Below are 25,840 nucleotides of genomic sequence, written 5' to 3'. Positions count from 1 at the left end.
AACTCTGTTGGCATGTGACACTAACCGATATGTTGGATCAAAGTACTATTATTGCAAAATACTACTATTACAGAAAGAGTTTGATATTATAGTGTCATGTTTTCAGACTTTCTGTTGTGCAGGGAGCTAAACTTGTTCTGGGTGCAAAACAAAAAATACTGCAACATCATACTATACCGTAATGTCTTATTCCTTCTTCAATGCTCCCGAGTGGCGCAGCGGTCTAAGGCACTGCATTTCAGTGCTAGAGGCGTCACTACAGACCCTGGTTCGATTCCAGGCTGTAGTGACGAGTCCCATAGGGCGCCGCACAATTGGCCCAGCGTCGTCCGGGTTAGGGTTTGGCCGGGGGTAGGCCGTCATTGTAAATAAAGAATTTGTTCTTAACTGACTTGCCTAGTTAAATAAAAAATAAAAGCCTTTGCTTTACCTTTTCAATACCCTCTATAATAAACGGGTGCACAGTTTGGGCCAAACACAAAGCAGATTTAAAGTAATGGATACTATATATACCCTGTTCTATTGGCTGAGCTTCTCTTCTTGTCTTTTCCCCACAGACGTCTAAGGAAGACTTGCTCCAGGCTGACTTTGAGGGAGCACTGAAGTTCTTTAGGGTCCAGCTGCCGAAGCGCTACCGGGCTGCGGAAAACGCTCGCAGGCTCATGGAACAGGCCTGTAGCATCAAGGTAGGAACAATTTATTCGGTTTTCCGTTCCCCTGCAATGCACACACTGCACCGACCACTGGTCCAAAACTGAGCTCTGCTCAGAAGCTTATGCGTCCGACTGTGCGAAATCCGTTTCTTATTTTCATAGATGTGGAATTGTTCAGCCTAGTTGACTAGGCCAGTCTGACTACTCAGCCAGGTTTGCTATCAGAGCCGAACAGATGATGTTGATTCCTTGTGAACTTTTTTCCTTTATCTTCTATATCACGGGGCACACCACATCCGCAGCCTGTCTGTGTGTGGTTGTAATTGTTAGCTGTACCTACATCCTCCCACACGGAGAATATAATGAGGTCTGTGGTATTTGGGGAATGTGCTGAGGTCAGGAGGAGGCCCCAGTGGCCCAAGGCTACCTGCCTGCACACAGAGATGACACCCACACACACAAAACACATATTGACGCCACACACACACACACACACACACATACATTCACATTCCTTCACACTCTTCACATACACTGCTGCTACTCTGTTTATTTTCTATGCATAGTCACTTTACCCCTACCGGTACCGGTGACCACCTGTATATAGCTTCGTTATTGTTATTTTTTTTAAACTATTTTTCCTTTAGTTTATTTGGCAAATGTTTCTTACTTTTTTTAAACTCTGCATTGTTGCTTAAAGGGCTCGTAAGTAAGCATTTCACGGTAAGGTCTACACCCGTTGTATTCGGCGCATGTGACAAGTAAAATGTGATTTTGATTTACGCAGCAGCTCCCGTTAGTGTGTGTGTGCTCGCTTCGCAACTGTGTATAGGTGGCAAACCAGAAGGCAAGGGTATTTGTACTCTCACAGGAAGGAAGAAGAGTGAAATGGAAGAGCTAATTCTCTCCATCTCCACCCATCCTGTATATATATCCTCTCTCCCACCCCCCCCCCCTCTCCTGTGTATTTCTAACCACAGGATATCCTGAGTGTAGACACTCTGCATATGTTATTATGCAATTATTTTGTTGCACAAGCTTATCTCTGAAAGTTCCAGGAAGAAAATGATCTGCTAAATGTTCTGCTTTCAACTAAAATGTTTGAGTGATATTACGTCACCTTCTCACATACTAGACATCATGTAAAACACACGTACCGCAGGAGGCTGCTGAGAGGAGGAGGACGACTCAAAACGGTGGCTGGAATGGAGTGAATGGTATCAAACACATGGAAACTACGTGTTTTGATGAGTTCAATTACCATTCCATACTGTGAGCCCGTCCTCCGACACCGTCATGCGAGTCCAGAGGATGGTTTGAGGCAGGCAGGCTCTAGGACCATGAGAGAGAGTCTGGGAGAGAGCTAGAGCATGAAGGCTGGCCTTACAATGACAGACGTGCACAAGGTGAGCTGGACAGGTGAGTCAGCAGGAGTAGGAGAAGGAAATGGAGGACAACTCCTAATCTCTTTCGTTTTGATTCGGGCCAGACAGTCTGTCTCTGCTCTTTTTCGACCAGCATCAGTGTTTGATTCTGGATGAACTGTGCAACGAGAGAGAGATTTTACCTGGCTCGGCCTCCTCCTGTGTTCTGTGACTCAGTCTTTCACACAAACACACACACACACACACACACACACACACACACACACACACACACACACACACACACACACACACACACACACACACACACACACACACACACACACACACACACACACACACACACACACACACACACACACACACACACACACACACACACACACACACACACACACACACACACTGCTGCAAGACTGAAGACACAACGTGAAGCCAGTCTGCACTCTGAGCTTGCAAGGCTGTTTGTTTTGGTTTAGCTTCGACCATTTGAACCAAAGCGGAAGATATCAAATCGACTAGCTTCTAAAAGACATTCTCGACTGTGATTGCGGTGGGCCGTCAAGTCTCTTGGGAGCTAAAACGTGTAATAGGACCCTCTGATTGACTGGCTGTTAGGACTGATCTGGAGTCTGCTTCGGAATACAGGGGACTTTCCAAGACTCTGGGGCATGAATGAATTGCCTGATCAAAACGCATCCAGCAAGAGAGAATTAACTTACAGAGTGTGTGAGAGAGAGAGAAACGAGCCACAGCAGTAGCCCTCTCATCCTGGGATTTCAATTCCTCCCTTCATTTTCCTCTGAAGTGACATTGTGCCTGAGGTGTTTTGACCGAGAAGATTTTTTTTCTTCTATTTTTGCATCTTGTCCTTTTTGAACATGTTTTTTTCAAACCTATTTCATATTTTTATGGAACGAAAACAGATTCTGTGGAAGGTGTGTGTGTGTCTGTCCTGTGCCCGCGTGTGTGTTCACCACTCTCAGGAGACAAGCTCATGGAGTGAGTGAGTGAGTGAGTGAGAGAGAGAGAGAAAGATAATTTCATTACAGAATTTGGTGTCATTGGAAGCACAGTGTCTCCCGGCGACCACAACCATCATACCCTGTCAATGGAACTGCACTTCATCAAGCTCTGCGTTGTATCAGCTGATACACCTCATTAATATGTCCACAAGAGCCAACAAAAGGAAAGCTAGCTTGCCTGTTCACTTTACTTTGTCCTTTCATTTTTTTGTTGATGTCTAAAGCGGATCAACTTGACTTGCTAAGCAGCTTAGGAGTCAAGTTGATCACCTGCTAGTTGGGGAGTGAAGCATTCTACGAGTAACAACCCCACAGGATTATGGGGTGGAATTTGAATTTCACAGCCCTAACACTCCAAGGACAACGTTGAGGAAACTTCAAGACAGTTCCAGGACAAAAAGAAGACATAAAAAGGTCTTGAAAGGCCTAGCATTAAAGTCCATTCAAAACCAACTCGGGATACCCAGTGAAGGCGCTTGATTTGATTGATTAATCTAGTTGCGGTTATTACATTTCTTCTGCCTGCTTTCAAAATTCCTCTGGGAGAAAGTTTCAGGTTCAGGTGTTTCACCAGTGGAAGAAGTGACAAGAGAGAGGGGAAGAGAAGGAGCGGTTACTCAGAATGCTACTCCCTTGAGAGAAGGAAGGGGAAGGAGGAGAACGTGTACAGTGCCTTTCCACACCAGGGAGATCTCCTGAAAGTTAGCTAGGCAAAGCCCCAGGAGGATCTGAAGTGAACAGTTGGGTCCTGAGGAGCCAGGCTGCAGGCAATGTAGCCTCAACTTTGGAAGTTCTTTTGAAATTATAGCCACCAAATGAGCTATTTTTTTATTTTTTTTGTTCATTATTTTTTTTTTTTTTTTTATTCTGTTTTTTGGGGGGAGGACACAAAACTCTGTGTGATGTGTGCGGACTGCAGTGGCACTTAACACGTTGAGTCATTGTGGTCGGTCGGACAGTTCCAACACTTTCTCACAGATACATACGCTAGAACATACAGTTGAAGTGTGTGTGTAGTTGAGTAGGAGTGTGACTAAACCAGACTATCTTACCAAGACCGAAGGGAGCTGAAAATAATACCCTGAGCGCAACCTGAGAGGAGCGGATCTCAGGACAAAGAAATGGAGGAAAGGAAGAAAGAAGGAAGAGAAATAGCAGCCTGGCGGTTCTGAGGAAGAGGGGGTGAACGAAAGACACACTAGCATCCTCTTAACACGCTTGAGAACACCAATTATCAGAGAGAGGGAGAGGTAAACTGAGAGAGAGCGAGAGAGAGAGAGAGACATGTGTGTTGTTATGCAGGGATCCTCCCTTACTCTCTCCTACCTCACTCCATCCCGCCCTCCTTTAGGGGTGTGGCTTGTACCCTGAGGGACAGTGAAAGAGGCCAGTCACTCCTCAGGCTCTCTGACTGACCTGTTGCCTCTACTGCTCTCCTCCACCCCTCCACTCCTCGCCTTCTTCCCCCACCTGTGGAGCTGACTACTATCCTGTGTCAAAATGATGGAAGAGATCTCCATCACAGTGGCGTATGATGCCCACGTCATCAACCAGATCTATGAGGAGGATATTCTGGTTAGCCTGGTGGCCCACTCCAAGCCTCGCAAACCTGTGGTAGGTGTTTGGTTAAGTCTGAGTCTAAGTCACTCCTCAGTCCTGGCTACTTCTGCCAGCCTCAACCGTCTTCACTTCTGACTGCACTTTGACTGCCTAAGAACCGCTGAAGGAAACACTGCTTGTTTGTGCAACAGCAAGAACACTTTGTATCATTTTATCTGCTGGCTTGTAGGATACAGTGTAGATTGTAGTGTGTGTGTCAGTCAGTCAATCAAAATTTGGCGCCGGACAAGTGACCGGGAAGATTTTATTTTATCGGACATTTGAGATATTTCCCGGTCATCCATATGCAGTGGGTGCGTAATCCATTAGGGCGTCCGCCATCGCAATCACATTTATGTGACCTTAGAAACAGCCAGTAACAAATGACAAAAACACCTTGTGTTTCGATGTGTAGCGTATGAAAAACTTTATAGCCTAATGTTTTGTTGGTTTTTAATTTCCTAAAACATAAGTTGTGCACCGCATGGTTCAGCTGTCAGGGATTTGAGGACTAAATGCATCAGGGCATTGCATGCATACAGTATAGGCCTATAGGCTTAGGAGTCCGATATTAATATTTTAACAAGTGTAAGAGAAGCTTAGGCCTATCCCCAGGGAGAGAGTAATAGAAATATGCCTGTGGCATGCTACAACACCAACATATATTTCTTATCCTTGTAAGATAGGCTACTGTGTCTGCTATAGAGAGATAGGCGTACAGGAGGTTAAATAGTTCATTTTCGATCCTAATATCTTTTTGTAAAGCTAAGCATTATTTTTTGTAGATTATAGGAGGAGCTCTGGTAGGCCTAAAACGTTCTTCCTCACCTCAAGTTCAAATGTCGGAATCATTTGGAGCGCCAGTGCGCACAGCCTTTATATCATAGGCCCTAATAGGCTTATAGCCACACCAAACCTTCACAAACATTTCTGAACTTTTGGGTAATATCAAAAGTAAGTCAAGCCATTGGGGAAATGCAAACATGATATTATATTGCGGCAGACACAATATTACAGTCGGAACTTAATTTGGCCAAAGAAAATGGCTCAACAGAATGAAACAAAACACTTGTGAACTGGTTTAAATATTCCCAAAAGTTTTGATTAAGTTATATTGCAGCAATTACCAATCAAGGCTAGTTTCTACCGTATCTAACACATGACAGGGATAGGATGAGGACATTTATTTAACTTAAACTAAATACGGAGCACACAAAGATCAAACTTAATTTAGCCTATGAAAATGACTCAACAGAATTAATCACACCAGGTTTTGCATATTTAAAGAACTGGTTTAGATTAATAAATAGGCTAACAATGATATACAATAATAAGAATAATGCTAAAACAAATGTTTCTAAATGAGAAAATTGTATCCTACCTGAATAGCGAGTTTAACAGTAGCCTGCATTTGGCCGTGCCAATGTTCTTCTCATCTTAATCCATTACAATAGTAAAAATTGTCCATACGAAGGACAACCCATTTTTAGGCTTTTCACTATAGGCATACTTTCTAACTTTTGTTTTACTTCAATTAAAAAGGCCTCCCATTTTCGCAATTGACAGTAGCCAAGGCTCAAATCTCGCTCTCTCTCTCTTGCCTTAGCAGCCAGCGCATGCACGTAAGACAGCGCACAAGGAGTGAGAGAATGGTACTGAAGCGCGAGATCTGGGTGTATGATAGGTAGCCTTGGACAATTTGGCCAGCTACAATTTTATTTATCGGCTTTTAATTTATTTTATCGGCCAAAAGCCAGAAATTACCAGCTAACGGAAACCCTGGTATGAGTTGATGCACTGAAATGCAGTTTGAATTTGCATTGTAATTGTAGATACACACTGAGTATACAAAACATTAAAAACACCTGTTCTTTCCATGACATAGACTGACCAGGTGAATCCAGGTGAAATCAATGATCCCTTACTGACAGGTTATAGAAAAAAAGATTGCTAAGCCTTGAGACAATTGAGACATGGATTGTGTGTGTGCCATTGAGGGTGAATTGGCAAGACAAAATATTTAAGTGCCTTTGACTGGGTTGTGGTACTAGGCGCCAGGCGCAGCTGGGTTTTTCACACTCAACAGTGTTCTGTGTATAAAGAATGGTACACCACCGAAAGGACATCCAGCCAACTTCCCACAACTGCTGGAAGCATTGGAGTCAACATGGGCCAGCATCCCGGTGGAACCTTCATGCCCGACAAATTGAGGCTGTTCTGAGGGCAAAAGGGGGTGCAACTCAATTTGAGGTGTTCCTAGTGTTTGGTATACTCAGTGTATTTCAGTGGTTCAGTGTGTACTGCTAGTAGTCTTTTCTCTCTCTCCAGTCAGCTAAATTTCAGGATGCTAACCAAATTACAATTGTCAGATTGTTTCAATTACAGAGTTATTTTCAGACTCAAAGGAGACCTTATTCTTCACCCAGCATGTCAAATCAAATTGTATTGGTCACATACACATGGTTAGCAGATGTTAATGCGAGTGTAGCGAAATGCTTGTGCTTCTAGTTCCGACAGTGCAGTAATATCTAACAAGTAATCTGACAATTCCCCAACAACAACCTAATACACACAAATCTAAAGGGGTGAATGAGAATATGTACATATAAATATATGGATGAGCGGCATATACTTATGATATGAGTAATGTAAGGTATGTATACATTATTTAAAGTGACTAGTGATCCATTTATTATTTAATTGTACCTTTATTTAACTAGGCAAGTCAGTTAAGAACAAATTCTTATTTTCAATGACGGCCTAGGAACAGTGGGTTAACTGCCTTGTTCAGAACGACAGATTTTTACCTTGTCAGCTCGCGGATTCGATCTTGCAACCTTTCGATTACTAGTCCAACGCTCTAACCACTAGGCTACCTGCCGCCCCCATTTAAATGGCCAGTGATTGGGTCTTAATGTAGGCAGCAGCCTCTCTGAGATAGTGATTGCTGTTTTAACAGTCTGATGTCTTGCTCGCGTCAGCCACAGAGAAGGAGAAGGGGGGAGGTGCAGTCCTTGTTAGCGGGCTGCGACAAAGGAACTGTATTGTCCTCAAAGCAGTACGTCGGTGTCCGTGACATGGCTGGTTTTCTTTTTGTACTCCGTGATTTCCTGTAGACCCTGCCACATACGTCTCGTGTCTGAGCTGTTGAATTGCGATAAACACATGTATATCTTCGTTCTTGTGTGTTTGTCTGGTCATCGAATTCAAACACAACCCAGTTTTCCTGACTTGGCCGTTTTTGAATCCTAAGCTAGTTCAGTGACAGTCATTTTGATATCAAAATGTTTTCAGCCAGGTTAGGCACCATTATGCAACAGTTAGCCTATTTTCCCCAGTGCACACAGTCTGTCAGGCCTATAGCAGAGAATACTGTGCTCGGCTCAGGTAAAGAGCATGTGTTTCACATCGGCTCGGGTCAGTTCATCAACTAAAATCCAAAGCGAGGGTGATTTTTACAAATGTCTGATTTGAATTTCAATGCGTTTGAAATGGTCGGAATTGGAATTTAGCCCAACTCGCCATGTCTTGGTGTACATATGAGCGATAGTGTGCCCTGAAACATCCACACACTGTGTATACTGTGAGGGTATAGTATTGGACAGGAATATAACATTGGTCTGTAATCTCTAACTGTTGTGTGCCTACAGGTTCCAGCTCTGTCCGGGTAAGGAGTGGCTCTAGAACCATACTTGTACGTAGGTTAGGATATCTCTGGAGAGCTGAGCCTCTCATGAACTCTGGCCTATTTTGTCAGTGGGTCAAGGTTAGCTTACACTTAGGTTGTGTCCTTATGGGCCCTTGTCAAAAGTAGTGCACTACGTAAGGAATATGGTGCCATTGACCCAGCCCTAGTTTATTTTGGTTCTCATTGTGCTACATAGCCCCAGCTGCAACCAATAGGGTCTGGTTCCAGCAGATACTTTCTCCCGCCACAGAAACTGCGAGACATACAAGATGAGACAGGATGTCAAATGGTGCAAGAGAGGGTGGTGCGTTACCACCACCAACTGCATGGGTGGTGAAATTGCATTTAGATTTAGAAGTTATTAGCTAGCGGCTAGCTAGTAGCGCAGACAAAAAGGTTAGTTATCAGTGTCTTTGCTAGTAGTACTAGCTGCTACCTACAGTGCCTTCAGAAAGTATTCACACCCCTTGACTTTTTCCACATTTTGTTGTGTTACAGCCTGAATTTAAAATGGATTCAATCGAGATTTTGAGTCACTCATCTACACACACTACTCCATAATGTCAACATGGAATTATGTTTTTAGGAATGTTTAGAAATTAAAAAATGAAAAGCTGAAAAGTCTTGAGTCAACAAGTATTCAACTATTTTGTATGGGCAAGCCTAAATCATTGGAAATGTGCTTAACAAGTCACATAAGTTGCACGTACTCACTCTGTGTGCAATAATAGTATTTAACCTGACTTCCCCGTCGATGTACCGCACACATACAATTATTTGTAATGTCGAGCTGTGAATTTCAAGCACAGATTCAACCACAAAGACAGGTTATCCAATGCCTTGCAAAGAAGGGCACCTTTTGAGAATGGTGCAGTTATTAATTACACTTTGGATGGTGTACAAATGTGCCCAGTCACTACAAAGATTCAGGAACCCTTCCTAACCGCTCAGAGATTTCACCATGAGGCCAATGGGGACTTTAAAACAGTTTAATTAATGTGATCGGAGATATCTGATGATGGATCAACATTGTACTCCACAATACTAACATAAATGACAGAGTGAAAAGAAGGAAGCCTGTACGGAATTCAAATATTCCAAAGCATGCATCCTGTTTGCAATAAGGCACTAAAGTAATACTGCAAAACATTGGCAAATAAATTAACTTTTTGTCCTCAATACAAAGCATTATGTTTGGGGCAAATCCAACACAACACATCATTGAGTACCACTCTTTGTGTTTTCAAGCATTGTGGTGGCTGCATCATGTTATGGATATGCTTGTCATCGGCAAGGAGCAGGCAGTTTTCACCTTTCAGCAGGACAATTACCTAAAAGACCAGGCCAAATATGCAATGGAGTTGCTTACCAAGACTACATTGAATGTTCCCAAGTGCCTAGTTACAGTTTTGACTTAAATTGTCTTGAAAATAGCTGTCTAGCAATGATCAACAACCAATATTGTACAATCCAGGTGTGCAAAGCTCTTAGAGACTTACCCAGAAAGACTCACAGCTGTAATCACTGCCAAAGGTGATTCATAACATGTATTGAATATTTATCTAATTAAGATACATTTGTTTTATTTTCCATACAGTTAAAATACATTTTAGAATTATTCTTCCACTTTGACATTAAAGTATTTTGTGTATGACGAACATGACAAATCTATTTAAATCTGACTTTGTAACACAACAAAATGTGGAAAAAGTTAAGGGGTAGGAATACTTTGAAGTCACTACTTAGCACTATTAGCTAGCTGCTATCGTTACTAGCTTGCTTGCTAGCTTGCTATAGTTACTAGCTTGCTTGCTAGCGTTACTAGCTTGCTTGCTAGCGTTACTAGCTAGCCGCTAGCTTTACTAGCTAGCCACTAGCTTACTATCATTACTAGCTAGCCGCTCGCTAGCACGACCAGCTAGCCACTAGGCTACTACTGGCTCTGCTAGCAGGTGACAGCTAAAGCACAAGCAACAGTGGTTGTTTGGTTGTAGGGAATTTTGGCATTAACATTCTATAAAAAAAATATCAAAACTAAATTAGCTTATTTTTCCAATGTATTTTTTAAAATTACCTTTTGTTCCCTTTTCTTCCCAATTTCGTGGTATCCAATTGGTAGTTAGTCTTGTCCCATCGCTGTAACTCCCGTATGGACTCGGGAGAGAAGAAGAACATCCTTGCCGGCCAAACCCTCCCCTAACCCGGACGACGCTGGGTCAATTGCGCGTCCCCCATGGGTCTCCCGGTCGCGGCCGGCTGCGACAGAGCCTGGACTCGAACCAGGACCTCTAGCGGCACAGCTAGAACTGCGATGCAGTGCCTTAGACCACTGCGCCACTTGGAAGGCCCTACTTTTCCAACTAACATAACGCCCTGGACCAGAGCCAATGCGTCAACTGGTATGTGCGTAGCACACTGACACCCTGTAACACATCGAAAGTTCAGGTTGCTCATGCACATTCCAACTGAGATGCAAAAATCCAATTTGAGACACACACGCATGTGCTTTGCAATTCTCAGACCAGGGCTTCGTCAACTAATCTGCAGCTGGATGGTTCTTGCTGTCACTGCCTGCAATATATTTAGCTTGACATCATTTTGAATTGGAAATATTTTATGTATTTAATGTATGGGATATTATAGCCGTGGGAATATATTTTGTATGGCATATTTTATCATTAGGAGTATATTTTATCATTGGGAATATAATCATGCCTTGTAAATACGTTTTGTATGGCTAGACAGAAAGCTACTTCAGAGATGGCGATATTAGTCTGGGTGATGCTTGAATTATCTATAGTCAGCAACATTAGAGGGTTATTTTAACTGTGTTTTTTGGGAGTTGTGGGGAAAAAGTGAGGGTGAAATAGTGTTGTCTTCTGCCATTTTCAAGGCTGTCTGTGGTCAGATATGACTGAGCGAGAGTGGGGAAACATGAGTGTGAGAGAAAACGACGGGTGAGAGAGGGTTTTTGTTTTTGAAAAGGTTCCATATGTTGGTATGTGTCATCTAATAATCCCATGGCAAATATGTAAGGGGGGACCGGAAGCTTTTAGTATCATTTTGTTTTTTGGCTAGTACTCTTCAAGTCATTTCTGCAAGGAACTTCACACCCCCCCCTCAAAAGACAGTTGGGCTACTCATAGTCAGATAAGCTCTAATGTCATGAATGACGAGGCCACTGTTGCTATAGCGAAGTGAGATTAACGCCATCAACAAAAACAGCAAAACATTTGTAGAAATCAAATAAATAACTAAATATTACTGTGGTAATCTAAAAAAGCATTTTGGGTGTGTAGAACATCCGGACAAGCCTCTGTGTGGCATACTCTTTTTTTTTTATAGATTTAAGCGCTGTCCTTTCATTAGTTCTACATCTCTTTATTTCTCTTTCTCTCGCTCTCTCTCCTATTTGTATTGCTTTCAGATAATGTCTCCCTTTTCTCTCCTCTCTCTCCGTGCTGGTCTCTGTCTTATCTTGGCAGGGCGTCACACCTGAACAATGCTGATGTGCTGTCTTATCAACCACACACATCCAGTACCCATTTTAAGCTACCAAATACAACATAGAACCGGTTTGCCTGCTTAGATCTTTCTGTGGATTACTTTCTTGTTTCTTACCTGTCTGTCAGGTAATGGGTCGTAATGTATTACATAATAACCGGTGTGTGAGTTAATCACTGGGCCTAACGTTCTGTCAGACTAAGAACAAACACAGGACGATAACAATGTCTGTAATAGGGAATATGATAGCAATAGGGTGTAATGTTATATTGTGTAACTGAGAGCACTTGAGAACTGCTTGACAACTCCAGTCACTGAGTAACTATGGGAAACTCATGCAGTCCCTACTCTCGCTTTATCCGTCTCTCAAATTCTCTCTTGCCCCCCTCCATCACGCTCTCTCTCGCTACTGTACTTGCCACTTCTCTTTTGCTCGTCCTTTCTTTTTGTCTTCTCTCTTTCTCAGCCAGAGAGCTCCTATCTCTTCCTCTCGTCTGTCTGTCTGCTCTCTATCTCAGACAGAGAGCTCCTATCTCTTCCTCTCGTCTGTCTGTCTGCTCTCTATCTCAGACAGAGAGCTCCCATTTCTCCCTCCCTCCCTCTCTCGCTCTTTCTTTTCTCCTTTCCTTTTCTCCTATCTTTGGCAGTCTCAGCCGGTGAGCTGTGCCCCCCCCCCCCCCCCTTCTGTAGGGGCATCTGGTGGCCGTATCCATGAACAAAGTCCCTCCCCTCTGTGACTCTTTACGCCCCAGACCTGTAATTCACATCCTAGCAGCAGCTACCATGGAAACGCCAAGGGCTGAGCAACCCTAGTCCCTGCACTCCACACAGCGGAAGAATACAATTTCCTTCGGCACGGGCCTGGCTGGCAGAGACCAAATGTGTCGCCATGTTCTCTTGTGTACACTGTGCAGGTGTATAATGTATCCTACCTTAAAAAACAGTGTTCAGGTGTTGCAATTAGGAAGAGGGCAGTTACTGCTTTCTGCTTTTTGAAGGAATGTGTTTATGATACTTCTGTTACTGTGTTGTTCATCTCCTTTTTTTGCTTGTGCTTCTGCTGGTAGAGGCTGAAGTGCTGCACGGAGTAGTAGGGTCATTAGGTATCCCTCAAATGAACAGGTGTACACAAAGTAAATGTGCGCTGCACGGAGTAGTAGGGTCATTAGGTATGCCTCAGAGGGTAACCGCACTAATGAGACGCAGACGGCAGCCATTTTGTGCCAAGGCTAAAGGCGCCTTACAGTTGATAAAATTCCCTAGAAAAAGCAGCGGATAGGGGTGCATTGATTCCGTTCAAAGAAGAATGTTTCAACTGGGCCCACTGTTCTGTTCCATGTTGAAACGAAAAAAAGAATACAAATGAAGCAAATCTAGTTTGGTGTTCTGTTGGTCCCTGGATCAGCAGATCACCCTGCTCACTGTAACCACAGCTCTGCTGTTGTATCCATTCGGAGACACAGAACCGTACCCGGTTTGAATTCCTTTAAAATACAGCCTTGCTTCCTTTGTTCCTTGAAGGAATTGGACGGCAGAAAGTCATTTATTGCAAACTAACAAACTATACATTTATACATCCTTTATACATGCCGTCACTTACAGATCAGTGATTTTGCCTACCTCGGGTAAGGGAGAAAAGGATGAATTGTTATTGTAACAGAACCCAGGCCTTTAGTCTTGTTAGTGTCACCATCTTGTGGTCGAATACGTTACACTTTAAACACTTCAATAAGGTTTCTTCAATTCAACTATTCGTTTGAGTTCATAACAACCCCATCCACCAACACTGCTCTCTCCGCCTCTCCTGTCACCCCTCCAGGTGCCCACCAAGAAGCTGAAGAAGTTTGAGAAGGAGTACCAGACCCTGAGAGAGAGCCAGCTGCAGCAGGAGGACCCCATCAACCGCTACCAGGTAAGAAACAGACTGCTCCGTTATCTTAACTACTGCTCCAGGATCAGTTTACTCTTACCTCCCTTTCTGACGTCACCTGTTTGGCGGATATCTGACCCTGTATGAGTGGTTAGGGCCCTCACTTCTAGTTCCTCCCTGTTCAGCCACTACAATTACCCCGGTGTTTCCCATAGCTAGTGTTATTAGTTTTACTTCAGAGCCCCCCCCTTATTGTTACTGTACACCTCCTAAAGAATTGGACCTCAGAAAACGGTTTGTTTGTAGGTATAGATGACGCTTCGAGAAGTCTTTGGTATCCTACCTAAAGAAACAACATCTAGGGGAAACGCTGATATCCTTCCCTGTAGATCCCAGTCCCACCCACTTTCTCTCCCCCCCTCTCTCCCTCCAGTCTCGGCTCAGGTCTGTGTAGAACACTGCGCTGATCGTGGCAGACTACGCGCGGCGTACACAGACTCAGTGGAGAGAGACTTTTGTTATGAGTGGAGGCCATAGACTTGTGCTGGTCAAAGATGAGGAAGAGAAAAGATGTGTCTCAGGGCTTTCCTCTATTCATAAGGACGATTCTGAGTAATGAAACCGAATCGCCTGCAAACCTCGCCCAGTTGTAAAGTGAAACTGACTGTGATGTGTGAATGAAACTGACGTCTCATTGTTTGTCAGGAAAACCTGTGGAGTTGTGTTCATGTGGGATTGATTTTAGTATTACTGTTCATGTGAGAGAGACAAAAAACGGACATTGAAGTTATAATTAGGTCCGTGGCTGTTACAACCGGGCTTGGATGTACTTTTGACCAGGCTAATGTTTTGTGCATGTGCTGTGCAAAACCCGTACCCCCAATGGCCTGCTGCCCTGGACAATTCGAATGGGCCAACGTCACAAAGTTTGTCAAGGCAGTATAGGGGCTGAATGTGACAGATACATGACAATTATAGGCATATCTGTTTCGTTTGTGTGCTTTTTTTTGTTGTTTTCATTTTTAGTAATGCTTTGAATATTATTTCACGTTTTTAATACTTCATGTGTGCTTTTTGAGTGTTATTCTTCACCATTTAAACATGTATTTATTGAACCTTTATTTATACAGGTTTGTCTAATTGACATAAGAATCTATTTTGAAAGAGAGACCTGTTCATATATTTTGAGTGCGTGAATCGATGAGCTTGCCCTGTAGTTGTCATGTCTCTGTCATGTAGGCTAGATTCCGTTTCACCTCTCCTTCAGCCCTTTATTCATCTTTTTCACCAACTCTGCGACGTTCACCCGTACGAAAGGACAGCAGGGCATATCGGCAAGGGGTTTGTTTGTGTAGCACAAATGCCGAAAGTTACGCCGCCATTACAATTATTACTGGCAAACGTTTGAAACGTTTTCAAGTTCATTGTTGTTTGGGACCATGTTCCTAAGTGCTTTTTATTTTTCAGTACATTTTTCTGAAGTTTTTATATTGTATTTTTTTTTACCGATACCTTACAGTTGAATTTTGTTGTACCTACTGCAAGACTCACGTTGTGTTTACGTTCATGCTATTCTGATTTGAAAAATGTTCTGCCTAAAGCACAGAATTTTTATTTGTTCTTACCCGACACAAAATACAATAAAGTTTATTTTGTAAAGAAACATGTTGGATGAGATTCTAAGCCGTCTTTCCAGAGAACCTGAGTCACATGAGTTTGAGCATCCTCATTCCTCATAACGAAAGACATGTAATGAAATCAATTTGGATCCGTTTGAAGCCTGCCGCTGTGTTAGATGAACTGAGGCCACTGATCCTTTTGAAAATGTATCCTTTCCTCCCTGAAGACAACCAATTCAACCATGTCAGATCAGAGATGACCTCAAAGAAAGAATAAGTAGGGAATGCATTTGAAAAGTATGTGGACAGGCCCCAACTGTTCACTTCGGTGTTAACTTAGTGGAGGTCTGATAACGTTTCCTATGTGTCCCTCGTCCCCCTAAACACATCAGCTTCTGTGAAACACAGGGACCGGATACAGGGAAGGGTGTGATGGAGGGAAGTGAGAGGAGGACACAGAGACCAGTGGGAGGGGTGTTTTGCAGGATGGTGTGGAATGAACTAACTGACCTGTGAGTGTGAGTGTGTGTGTCTGTGTTGCTGTAGTATTTGTTCCCAGCATCGTCATTGTTGTGACTCTGGATAGACCACAGTAAGAGGAAAAAGGTAAGCAGACTCCCAAGTCTATGCAGCTTAGCTCAGTCTCCTGTCTGCTTACTGCCTGTTGTCGGTTTTTCTGTGCGCAAACAGTGCAGCGTTCTTGTTTCAGCATAGATGCATCAAATTGTGAAGGGCGTGAACAGGATGGGGTTGGGTCGGGTGACTCAGCTTGGTCTCCATGACAACTGAAACATCTCCATCATTGTCATGTGAGACCACTTACAGGCTGACAATCAAACACGATGGTCCTGGTCATAAGACCCTTTTTTATGGGCAACAATTACTTTCTGTGCCTGCCTGCGTGCCTGCCTGCCTGCGTGTGAGCCTGCCTGTTCTATTTGAAATGGCGTTGAATGTATGCCAGTTTGTTGCATCGGATAACTGGTTATACGGTTTGCTTGGATATTGTCTATCGATGTTGTTGGTCCTTCTCAGTTCTATTTGAGGGACCTTTGAACAAGCCTTCGTTCAAATACTGACGCGTCGGGGGAAATGGCACTAAACCATTTTAGTGCCGTGGCACTAAACGGGGATGGCACTAAACGGGGATGTGGTTGTTGTTGTGCAATAAGAGGCAGGGAGTTCAAATGAAGGTCATAACGTTAGCTGTGTACTGTGTGTGTGTGTGTGTGTGTGTGTGTGTGTGTGTGTATGTGTGTGCCTGCTTGCTGTGTGTGTAGCAAATGAACTGTCGCTACGTTTGCAGAAAGAACACGATGTGTAAGTGTTTCTCCACATACTGTGCATAGTCTTATTGTGTGTGTGTGTGTGTGTGTGTGTGTGTGTGTGTGTGTGTGTGTGTGTGTGTGTGTGTGTGTGTGTGTGTGTGTGTGTGTGTGTGTGTGTGTGTGTGTGTGTGTGTGTGTGTGTGTGTGTGTGTGTGTGTGTGTGTGTGTGTGTGTGTGTGTGTGTGTGTGTGTGTGTGTGTGTGTGTGTGTGTGGTCCACAGAGAGAGAACCGTCGTCTACAGGAGGCCAGTATGCGTCTGGAGCAGGAGAACGATGACCTGGCCCACGAGCTGGTCACCAGTAAGATCGCCCTGCGGACCGACCTGGACCAGGTGGAGGACAAGGCAGACGTGCTGAACAAGGAGCTGCTCTGCACCAAACAGCGCCTGGTGGAGACGGAGGAGGAGAAGAGGAGGCAGGCGGAGGAAACCGCACAGGTAATCTAGCTCACGTTCACACGGTTAACCAGTGTTCCAGATCTGTCTCTGTTTAAGCCAGCAGTATCACAACAGCATGGTCATATTTTCATGATGACAATGGGGAAAAAAATAACTTGGCTGTAGCAGAAACAGATCCGGCAACCAGGCTAAACGAAGATAAATGAAGATATAGAATTGAATACAATTAAATTGCTACGGTTCCCGGAAATTTTGCAACCCTTGATAAGCCGCCAAGTACAGACTGTTGTTCCAGCTTCAGCGCTGCTCATCAGGACAACCATTTGGCTGCAGCTCCCCAGCGCCATTGCTCGGTGACCACTGCCCGAGAGCTGTGGAGGCTTCCTGTGAAACCTGCAGGCCTTCTTCTTTTAACTCCCAGGTCTTAATGGTGGTGATAAGATCAATGTTACGGTTGATTTTCTTTCTTCTTCTACAGATATAAACCGACATGCTCTTTCGCGTAGACATTAAATCAGTATGATACCGCCGTTACCATTTCCCTGAGGTATAAACGATAAGAGGCACTTCACACAAAGGTTACTCTCGTCGGTCTTGGTTTATGTCACATTGTCTCCCAATATCAGTCTCCGGTGTCTGCAGAACGTCAAATAGCAATGTGCCTTCTTGCCCTGTCTGTCCAGATCAAAGAGGTGTTCAGGAGAGAGCTGGAGAAAGCTGAGTCGGAGATCAAGAAGACCACGGTCATCATCACTGAATACAAACAGGTAGGATCCGGAGTCACGCAGGAGAGGCGAGCGTCTCATCGTTCTAGCCTCGTCGCCTTCGCTTTTTTCCCCGACCCAGATAAACCCATTGTATGATTTCCTGCTTTGACATTTTGTCGTTACCGTTAGCACATGTAATGCGTTGACTCAGCCTGTGGGACTGACCACCAAGTCACAGCCTTGCCATGACCTTACCGACGGCGTGTGGGTGTGCAGGCGGTTGCTTGTATGTTTAACCTGTGATATTCTATGTGGAAGCAGCAGCACTTTTTAATGTCCAAGACACATTTCCCCCTTTGGGGACAATACAATGAATCCTAATCCTACAGTGTCCTAAAAGTCCCATTAAATCTTCTGTATTTGATGGTGTTCAGGTGTATCTCAAAGGTCAATGAAGCTGCCCCGTTAATGTGTATTTGCTTAGTAAGCAACAAGTAAAGCCCTCAAAGTCAACTCTGGACCTCAAAGCCAGTCAGTTCCACCGTTCAAAAAAAAAGTGTTCCCCTCTAATCAAGGACTGTTCATTATCAGGTAGAACAGAAAAACAGCAGGCTCCAGACCTTGTAGGGTAAGAGTAAAGGTTGTCCTGCTGTGTGTGTCCTCAGATCTGTTCTCAGCTCAGCACCCGGCTGGAGAAGCAACACGCTGTCACCAAGGAGGAGCTGGACATCATCAAGGTAGTACAAGGCAATGATGCACGCAGTATGGTGTGTGTTATGTGACACCATATTAATTCTAATATTTTAGTTGTCTATCTCGTGTGTTTTTGTTGTACCTTGTTATTTTTCTAGAATGACATTGTTATTGATTACTGCATTGTTGGGGTTAGAGCTGTCAAGAAAGGCATTTCACTGTACTTGTGCATGTGACATTAAAACTTGAAGCTATGTCATTATTTGTGTTATTGGTGTGCTGTGCTTTTGTGACCGGTGTTTTTATCAAACTGCTGCCTTGGTCATGTCTGTGACCTTAACAATGGACTTCCTGGGGGTGGGGAAATAACATAGAAAGGATTGTGATATGACACAATATGACGAACAGCGGTAGGCATTATGACGACAATGCGTAACTGACTGTGCGTGTTCCTCCTCTCTCCCTACAGAGTAAGGTGATGGCGTGTGAGCGCTGCAGGGAGGTGTTCAGTAAAGAAGGTCCTCTGCAGATACCCCCTCCCAGCAGAGACAACAGGGACAGTGAGCTGGATGAGGAGAAGGACTCCCTGAAGGCCCAGCTCAGAGAACTGGAGCTAGAGCTGGCCCAGACCAAACTACAGCTAGTGGAGGCCAAGTGCAAGATGCAGGTCAGATTCTATGCAGTCAGCAGCACTGCGGTATCTCACTCAATGTAGGGTCATTCCGTGTCCTTCCAGCAAGTCATGACACCCACCACTTCTCAGATTGTTCTGAAATCGTTTCTGTAGTTAGAAACCGATGAGATAAGCATTCCTGAAGCGTTATTTTGTTGCAAAATAATTTGATCTCTGAGAAATTAAGCTAATTGATTGCACCCAAATTGGCCATTTTTTATTTTTATTTGTAGGATTCATATAATCTTCTCTGTCTGACAGAGATCAGATTATATTTCAACGGAATAACGTTTCAGGAATGCTAATCTCATCTGTTTCTAACTAGAGAAACGATTTCAGAACAATCTGAGGTGTGGTGGGTGTCGAAGTCCTCTTGTAGTACAATAGCGACTCTGTAGTACAATAAAGTAGTATATATACACGCCTTCTGACAGTTGGTCCGAAGCCATTGGATGTCCGTGCTCTATTTTCTATCCCTTTTGACTATTCATGCTTACGAAGATGACTATTCATGATGTATTATGGTGGCTGACTCATGCTTGCTGTGATGACTAATATTCATGCTTGCTGTGATGACTATTCATGAGTGATACGCTGACCGTTTCATTCCTTTATTCTGTCCATCCTCAGGAGTTGGAGCACCAAAGGGGCATCCTGATGAACGAGATCCAAGCGGCCAAAAACTCCTGGTTCAGCAAGACCCTGGGCTCCCTGAAAAGCTCCGGGGGCAGCGCCTCCCAGTCCCAGCCCCCCTCCTCCCCCAAAGAGGGGCCCCCATAATCCCCTACAGAGACCAACCTGTCTGGGGGGGGGGGGGGGGTCTACTACAGTATGCACAGGAGAGCTTATGAACACTAGCTAAATACCACCTGAGACAATGCAGTATTTTGTTTCCGGGGAGGGGAAGGGGTAGCCACAGAACAAAGTTCGTCCTCGACACATCTTCCTCTCTCTCAAGCCACTCCACTGGACCAGCCACCCTCAGTCACTTCTTCAATTCAGCTTTGATGAGACTTGACTGTGTCACGTGTCATCCTTCGTGGTGTGTGAAACCAAGATGGAGAATGACTGATAAATCTAGTGGGTTGTCATTTACACTGTAGGCCGGGGCTCAGAATTCTCTTCAGCAAAATGGGGTCTTTGAAGTGAGAGGATAGCAGAGTACTATAGGAACTCTGTAGGTCCTTAGCAGCGCCATAGTGGACATTCACTACAGCAACGCCACCTAGTGGTTATGTATCGCTACTGCTGAGTTTAGCTTATCAGCAGGACATGTGGCTAACTGATAGGCTGAGAACTTTAACAAACCTAAATGCTTTGGCAGTCTTGACCCCGACTTGCAAGGATTGCGAAGCAGTTACCGGCAGTAGTTTACCTTCTTCATTTTAGGAATATATATTCGCTGCTTAAAAAAAGGAAACTACTTATACAAGCATCTTTTGCATAACATATCTGTACCGCATTCCAAAAGCGGATACTACATTCACAATCTAAAAACAAAATCATGTTTGTTCTTTATAGTAATATTACATAAACTATGTTGTCCTATAAATATGTCTAACTAATTATTGGTCATTTTTAATCTTGTACAGTTCTAAAACAAAAAAGGAAGAAGTGCCCTGTACATATTTTTTTTTTTTACTGTTTAGAATCTGAATGTCGTCTTTGTAGATGTTGACATAATTAAGCACAGTGTGTAAGGTCTGAGGTAAACTGCGTGACTAACGTCTGTGTCCACTCGTTTTGGAAATGGAGCGTTCCCGGTAAGAACGAGGTCTCCGTCCTCGCTTAAGGAAACTCTCGGGCCAAAGAGTTTTAACCGGAAGACCGGAGGTAACCTAACTAATGTGATGGCTACAGTACGTTTTAGGAATGACCCCCCCCCCCCATCTCTTCTTTTGGCAGCAGTGATCTGACTCTACTTTGCTGCTTTAACTGGACCCAACAGCTACTTTACAAAGCCAGACACTCGCCTAACCATGTCCTGTGAATTGGGGCAGTATAATGTACTACAGACACGGTTTTCTATTGCATATGAAACGTCATGATGATCCAATTAAATCGCACAATAGTATTTCACACCTCTGATCATCATTTTGATGATGAGGTGAACAACATTCCAAAACGTCTATCCAAGCCAAGGTGCCCATGTGGTTAACTAATATGTTGGAAAGCCTTTCTCAATAGCAATGCCAATGTGGTTAACTAATATGTTGGAAAGCCTTTCTCAATAGCAATGCCCATGTGGTTAACTAATATGTTGGAAACTCTCTCAATAGCAATGCCCATGTGGTTAACTAATATGTTGGAAACTCTCTCAATAGCAATGCCCATGTGGTTTAGCATATGTTGTAAAGCCTTTCTCAATAGCAATACCCATGTGGTTTAGCATATGTTGGAAAGCCTTTCTCAATAGCAATGCCCATGTGGTTTAGCATATGTCGGAAAGCCTTTCTCAATAGCAATGCCCATGTGGTTTAGCATATGTTGAAAAGCCTTTCTCAATAGCAATACCCATGTGGTTTAGCATATGTTGGAAAGACTTTCTCAATAGCAATGCCCATGTGGTTTAGCATATGTTGAAAAGCCTTTCTCAATAGCAATGCCCGGTCATTACACTCAGTTTCTAGAGCCATATAAATGGCCGTTTTTTTCTGTCTCATACCACTGCTTTGTGTATACCTGTATGAATTCACAAAGTGTGTGTCCAGCACTGACTAGTTCCGGTTGAAATTGTTTCCTTCCTTTTTTTCGACTAAGCAGTGACTATTTCTTTTTTTTTCTAAAGCCCAGATCCATGTAAACGAAAGAATCGGAAGAAAGCAATCTCAATATATTATACTCTGAAAGGATCGTCACCTGTGCCATGATGACATACCTGCCCGCCATTTTAAGAGCAGGATACTACTACAGAGGGATCCGGGTCACGTCCCATTTGTCTTAACCTGCTTCCTTTCCTCACCTCCATTCCTTCGTGAACACTGATCTGAAAAACCTTGACGGTTGATTGAAAGTAATATGATGCTGTCCAGGCGTTTCAAATATTAGTGGTTACAATGGAAAGGTAAAGACATAAGGAAGCCAGTAAAGAGTAGTTTAGGACACAGCCATGTTTTTCGTATGTGTCACGTGATGGATTTCAAGGCGCTTTAGCCAGTGTCATATCAAGTTTAACGAGGTCCAGGCCTCAGTGTGTGTCATGTGCACTAACATTAATATCTTAAACACTATTTTAAATGTTAATTTTGTTATTCAGAGAACAAATCTACTTTCTTTTGTTATAATTCCTATTTTTTCTGTTGTTGAGAAGACAGTGGGCAAATTATAATCCAACTACAACGATGCAAAAATAACTTCAGATTCACAATATTGTACAGTAAACTATACTTCAACAGTTGTTCTGCTTTAGTTTCCAACATGTTGGAGTTGTTTCTCCATTTTCCTCGTCATTCCCACGTGAATCAGTGACATGCTCGAACTCTAATGGTATTTTCTGTACTGTAATCGACTGACGTACATCAATAAAATTCCGTTCTCTGTCCACCAATTTTGATTATTCTTTCATTGTTTAGTTTTCATAGTTTTTCTTTTACTCCAGCTCAAACAAACAAAAACAAAGAGGACACCCTGCCACTGTTTTGCTAAACAGCTGAGGTAGTTTTAACCATATTTTGAAAATATGTATATTTTGAAATAGTATAATTTTTTTATTACATTGTTCACAAAGAATGGAGTAAAATGCGCATATTTTGGACTCTGATTGGGTACGACCGTTGAACTAAGCTCATGAGATATTTCTATATATTCTTCATGAATCAATGTATATACACTGAGTGTACAAAACATTAAGAACACCTGCTCTTTCCATGACATAGCTTTCACCTGGTCAGTCTATGGTCCCTTATTGATGTCACTTCAATCAGTGTAGATGAAGGGGATGAGACGGGTTAAGCCTTGAGACAATTGAGACATGGATTGTGTATGCGTGCCATTCAGAGGGTGAATGGGCAATACAGAAGATGCCTTTGAATGGGGTATGGTAGTACAGTAGGTGCCAGGTGCACCGATTTGTGTCAAGAACTGCAACGCTGCTGGGTTATTCACGCTCAACAGTTTCCCGTCTGTATCAAGAATGGGCTGCAACTCAATATTAGGAAGGTATTCTTAATGTGTTGTACACTCAGTGTATATCATTCATGTTTAAGTCCAAAAATCTATGAGCCAACGGCAGATTGCCTCTATAATCAAATCAAACGTGTGGAGGAGATTCTCATATCAGCAGCTTGTTATAAAACTGATGTAACGCTCCCAAGCCAATATTGGACTTGAAAATCAACGTTTTATTCCTTTTATATCAGCACACAGCAACCACCATCTTTAAAATATATTTCTGTAGAATACAATAATCAAATCCAAGTCATTTAGATTATTTTGATAGGATGAAACATAAAAAAGGTATGGAAGTGTACACCTCCACTACACTCCCCCTCTGTTAAATCATCTCATGTTTTCTTAAATATGTCATCTTCACCAAAAATATTAAAAGCTAGGGTACATTTATTTTTAGAAATGAAAAATGGGAAACTGAGAAACTACAAAACAAACACAACTGTTAACTACATCCCCACCAATCCCCAAATAAAGCATTTGTAAGCAATAATAATTATCAGTAAAATATCCATACTTTATACATCATTTCATAGGTGTATGGTTTATACATGTGTTAACATGTCAGCAATATAATCCAATTTGGCAATGAAAGCGAGTGAGAATACATGTTAGCAGGTGAAGTTTGGCCCTTAAATTAGAAATGGACTATTTTAATGACACTTTCATTTGCTCAGTTATTTGAGTTCCATCGAGAAAACCTTCACCTTGCAGGTTTTTACCTGGCACTGACAATATCATTCTAATGTTGCAGAAAGAGACGGCTACGTCTGATACAGTACCTCACCTCATCCAATCATTTCTTTACAGATTTTGCTTTTACTGGGTTGGAAGCCCCTGTACAAAAAGGAGGTAGAGAGACTGGTAGCCCCAGTGAGGTTGCTTGCGATGTATGTTCCTTCATCAGATATCTACCACAGAATGAGGTTTTACAACCACTTTTTGGGTAAACAACTGAATGAGAAAATTGGTTTCAGCCTCAAATTAAGCTTCACTGTTCAGCCATATATATATTTCCAAAGGAATAAAAGTGCAATTTGACTTAGATAGTAAACGACTAGCAGTGTGAATGCTTTTTTGCGCTCTATAAAGATTAATCTGATAATATACAGTGCAAACATTAGATCATTACAATTAATGCAAAATACACTAACTATATTCATAAGCTCACAAATACAATATCTTTACTACCTGAATGCTATGCAAGAAGGAGAGGGTTATGTACAGTATATATATATCCACGTATTTGCATATGAAGTCAGTAGATTCCAACATTGAATAGTAGAAAGGTGTAGAGTATACAAAGTATGAAATCAAGTTGTCTTTTCAAGTGGCATTTGAAGAACAATAAGTCCCGTTCAGAGAGGCCTTAAAGTAGAGAAGTTACAGCAAGTCGGCAACAGTTGAAACCAAAGTTAAAAGCTCATTTGCAAATTCGTTATGAGTCTCCAAACTCGTTGCGCACAGCAAGGAAAAAATAAATATCAAGTTATATATAGTACTAGTCTTTTGTCCCGGATCAAAACGGATATGAGGCGAGATCTGAACAAAGACATCCGTTCCTCCATCCTTCCTCCTCCGTGTTGTCATCTACCATCTCACACTACAGCAACAACGGCATCAGCCATCTTAGGACAACAGTCGGAGCTCCTAGGTGAGTGTCGCCACCCTCTTTCTCTTTGATACCTGCCACTCACTAACACTGGGTCGTTTTACTGCCAGACTCCACCCCCATGGCGAATCCATTGCCAAGGCTCTTGGGGCTTGGGGGACTGGTCTGGACTGAGGAGGTCTCCCTCTTGGTGGAGGCGGAATCCACCGAGGAGCAGCTCTTCTTGGGCACCCTGGGCCGTACCACAGCCGTCTTGGGGATGACCGACATCTGTCTCTGTCCATCAATTCCCCTTAGTGGGGGCCTGGTGGGCAGACAGGTGGGGGAGGAAGCCCCAGCCAGTAGAGGAGGGATGGGTCTGGGATTGCGGGGTGGCAGGGGCGGAGGGCACTGGTCCTCCTCATCTTGGGTCAGGGTGGTGTCTGTGCCCTGGTTGGCCTGGCCCTCCTGGGGGTCCTTATCCGGGGGAGGGTCCTGCTGCATGCTGCTCTTCCTGGAGGTGGTCTTGTCGGATCCGGGAATATCGCAGCTGTCCGTGCGCCGCCGGGAGCCCTCGTGCATGCGGCTGGTGGCCACCACGGCCTTCATGATAGCCTGCAATCAGAGAAACATGGCACACCACTGTCAGTCACCAAGCCTGCCACAAGAACCATCTTATTGCAATGTAATATTGGCAATAGAGAAGACAATTCCTTGAGGCATAGCTCCCAATCAAGACGGTGGTAGTGCCACAAGCTTAGATTTCCAGAGACGATCAGAGCAACATCCAACCGTTCAAACTGCGATGTTTGTTGTTGCCTATTGTCGTCTGACATGCTAAATTACTTTTCTTTATTAAAAATATTTTTCCCTTCAAATTAATGGAACAGCTGGGACGGGATCTACATGAGGTTTTATGCTAATTGATACGTTGTAATAT

General features: G+C 43.3%; 2 protein-coding genes across 5 annotated transcripts in view; one reads left to right on the top strand and one right to left on the bottom strand.

The window, feature by feature from the left end:
• The window catches only part of LOC129811003 (rab GTPase-activating protein 1-like), a 164,643-nt gene extending 141,954 nt beyond the window's left edge, over positions 1-22,689 (top strand). For 2 of the 4 annotated variants that reach the window (XM_055862075.1, XM_055862078.1), the window contains 7 exons: positions 558-686; positions 13,674-13,766; positions 16,893-17,108; positions 17,753-17,836; positions 18,442-18,513; positions 18,939-19,136; positions 19,773-22,689. In XM_055862075.1, the coding sequence (XP_055718050.1) occupies positions 558-686; positions 13,674-13,766; positions 16,893-17,108; positions 17,753-17,836; positions 18,442-18,513; positions 18,939-19,136; positions 19,773-19,922 (942 nt within the window). In that variant the 3' untranslated portion in view covers positions 19,923-22,689. Of the gene's footprint in view, positions 1-557; positions 687-4,415; positions 4,678-13,673; positions 13,767-14,157; positions 16,765-16,892; positions 17,109-17,752; positions 17,837-18,441; positions 18,514-18,938; positions 19,137-19,772 lie in introns of those variants that run through there. The other 2 variants (XM_055862079.1, XM_055862077.1) reach the window with 2 other exon arrangements.
• Positions 22,690-23,461: 772 nt separating this feature from the next.
• The window catches only part of LOC129811004 (calcium/calmodulin-dependent protein kinase type IV-like), a 28,863-nt gene continuing 26,484 nt past the window's right edge, over positions 23,462-25,840 (bottom strand). Inside the window, exon 11 of the mRNA XM_055862080.1 lies at positions 23,462-25,515. Coding sequence (XP_055718055.1) covers positions 25,006-25,515 — 510 coding nt within the window. The 3' untranslated portion in view covers positions 23,462-25,005. The remainder of the gene's footprint in view (positions 25,516-25,840) is intronic.

The sequence above is a fragment of the Salvelinus fontinalis genome, chromosome 14 (genome assembly GCF_029448725.1).
Source record: "Salvelinus fontinalis isolate EN_2023a chromosome 14, ASM2944872v1, whole genome shotgun sequence".
In the NCBI taxonomy this organism is placed as follows: domain Eukaryota; kingdom Metazoa; phylum Chordata; class Actinopteri; order Salmoniformes; family Salmonidae; genus Salvelinus; species Salvelinus fontinalis.
Note: the sequence above shows the minus strand (reverse complement) of the source record. Positions and strands in the feature narration are given on the sequence as shown.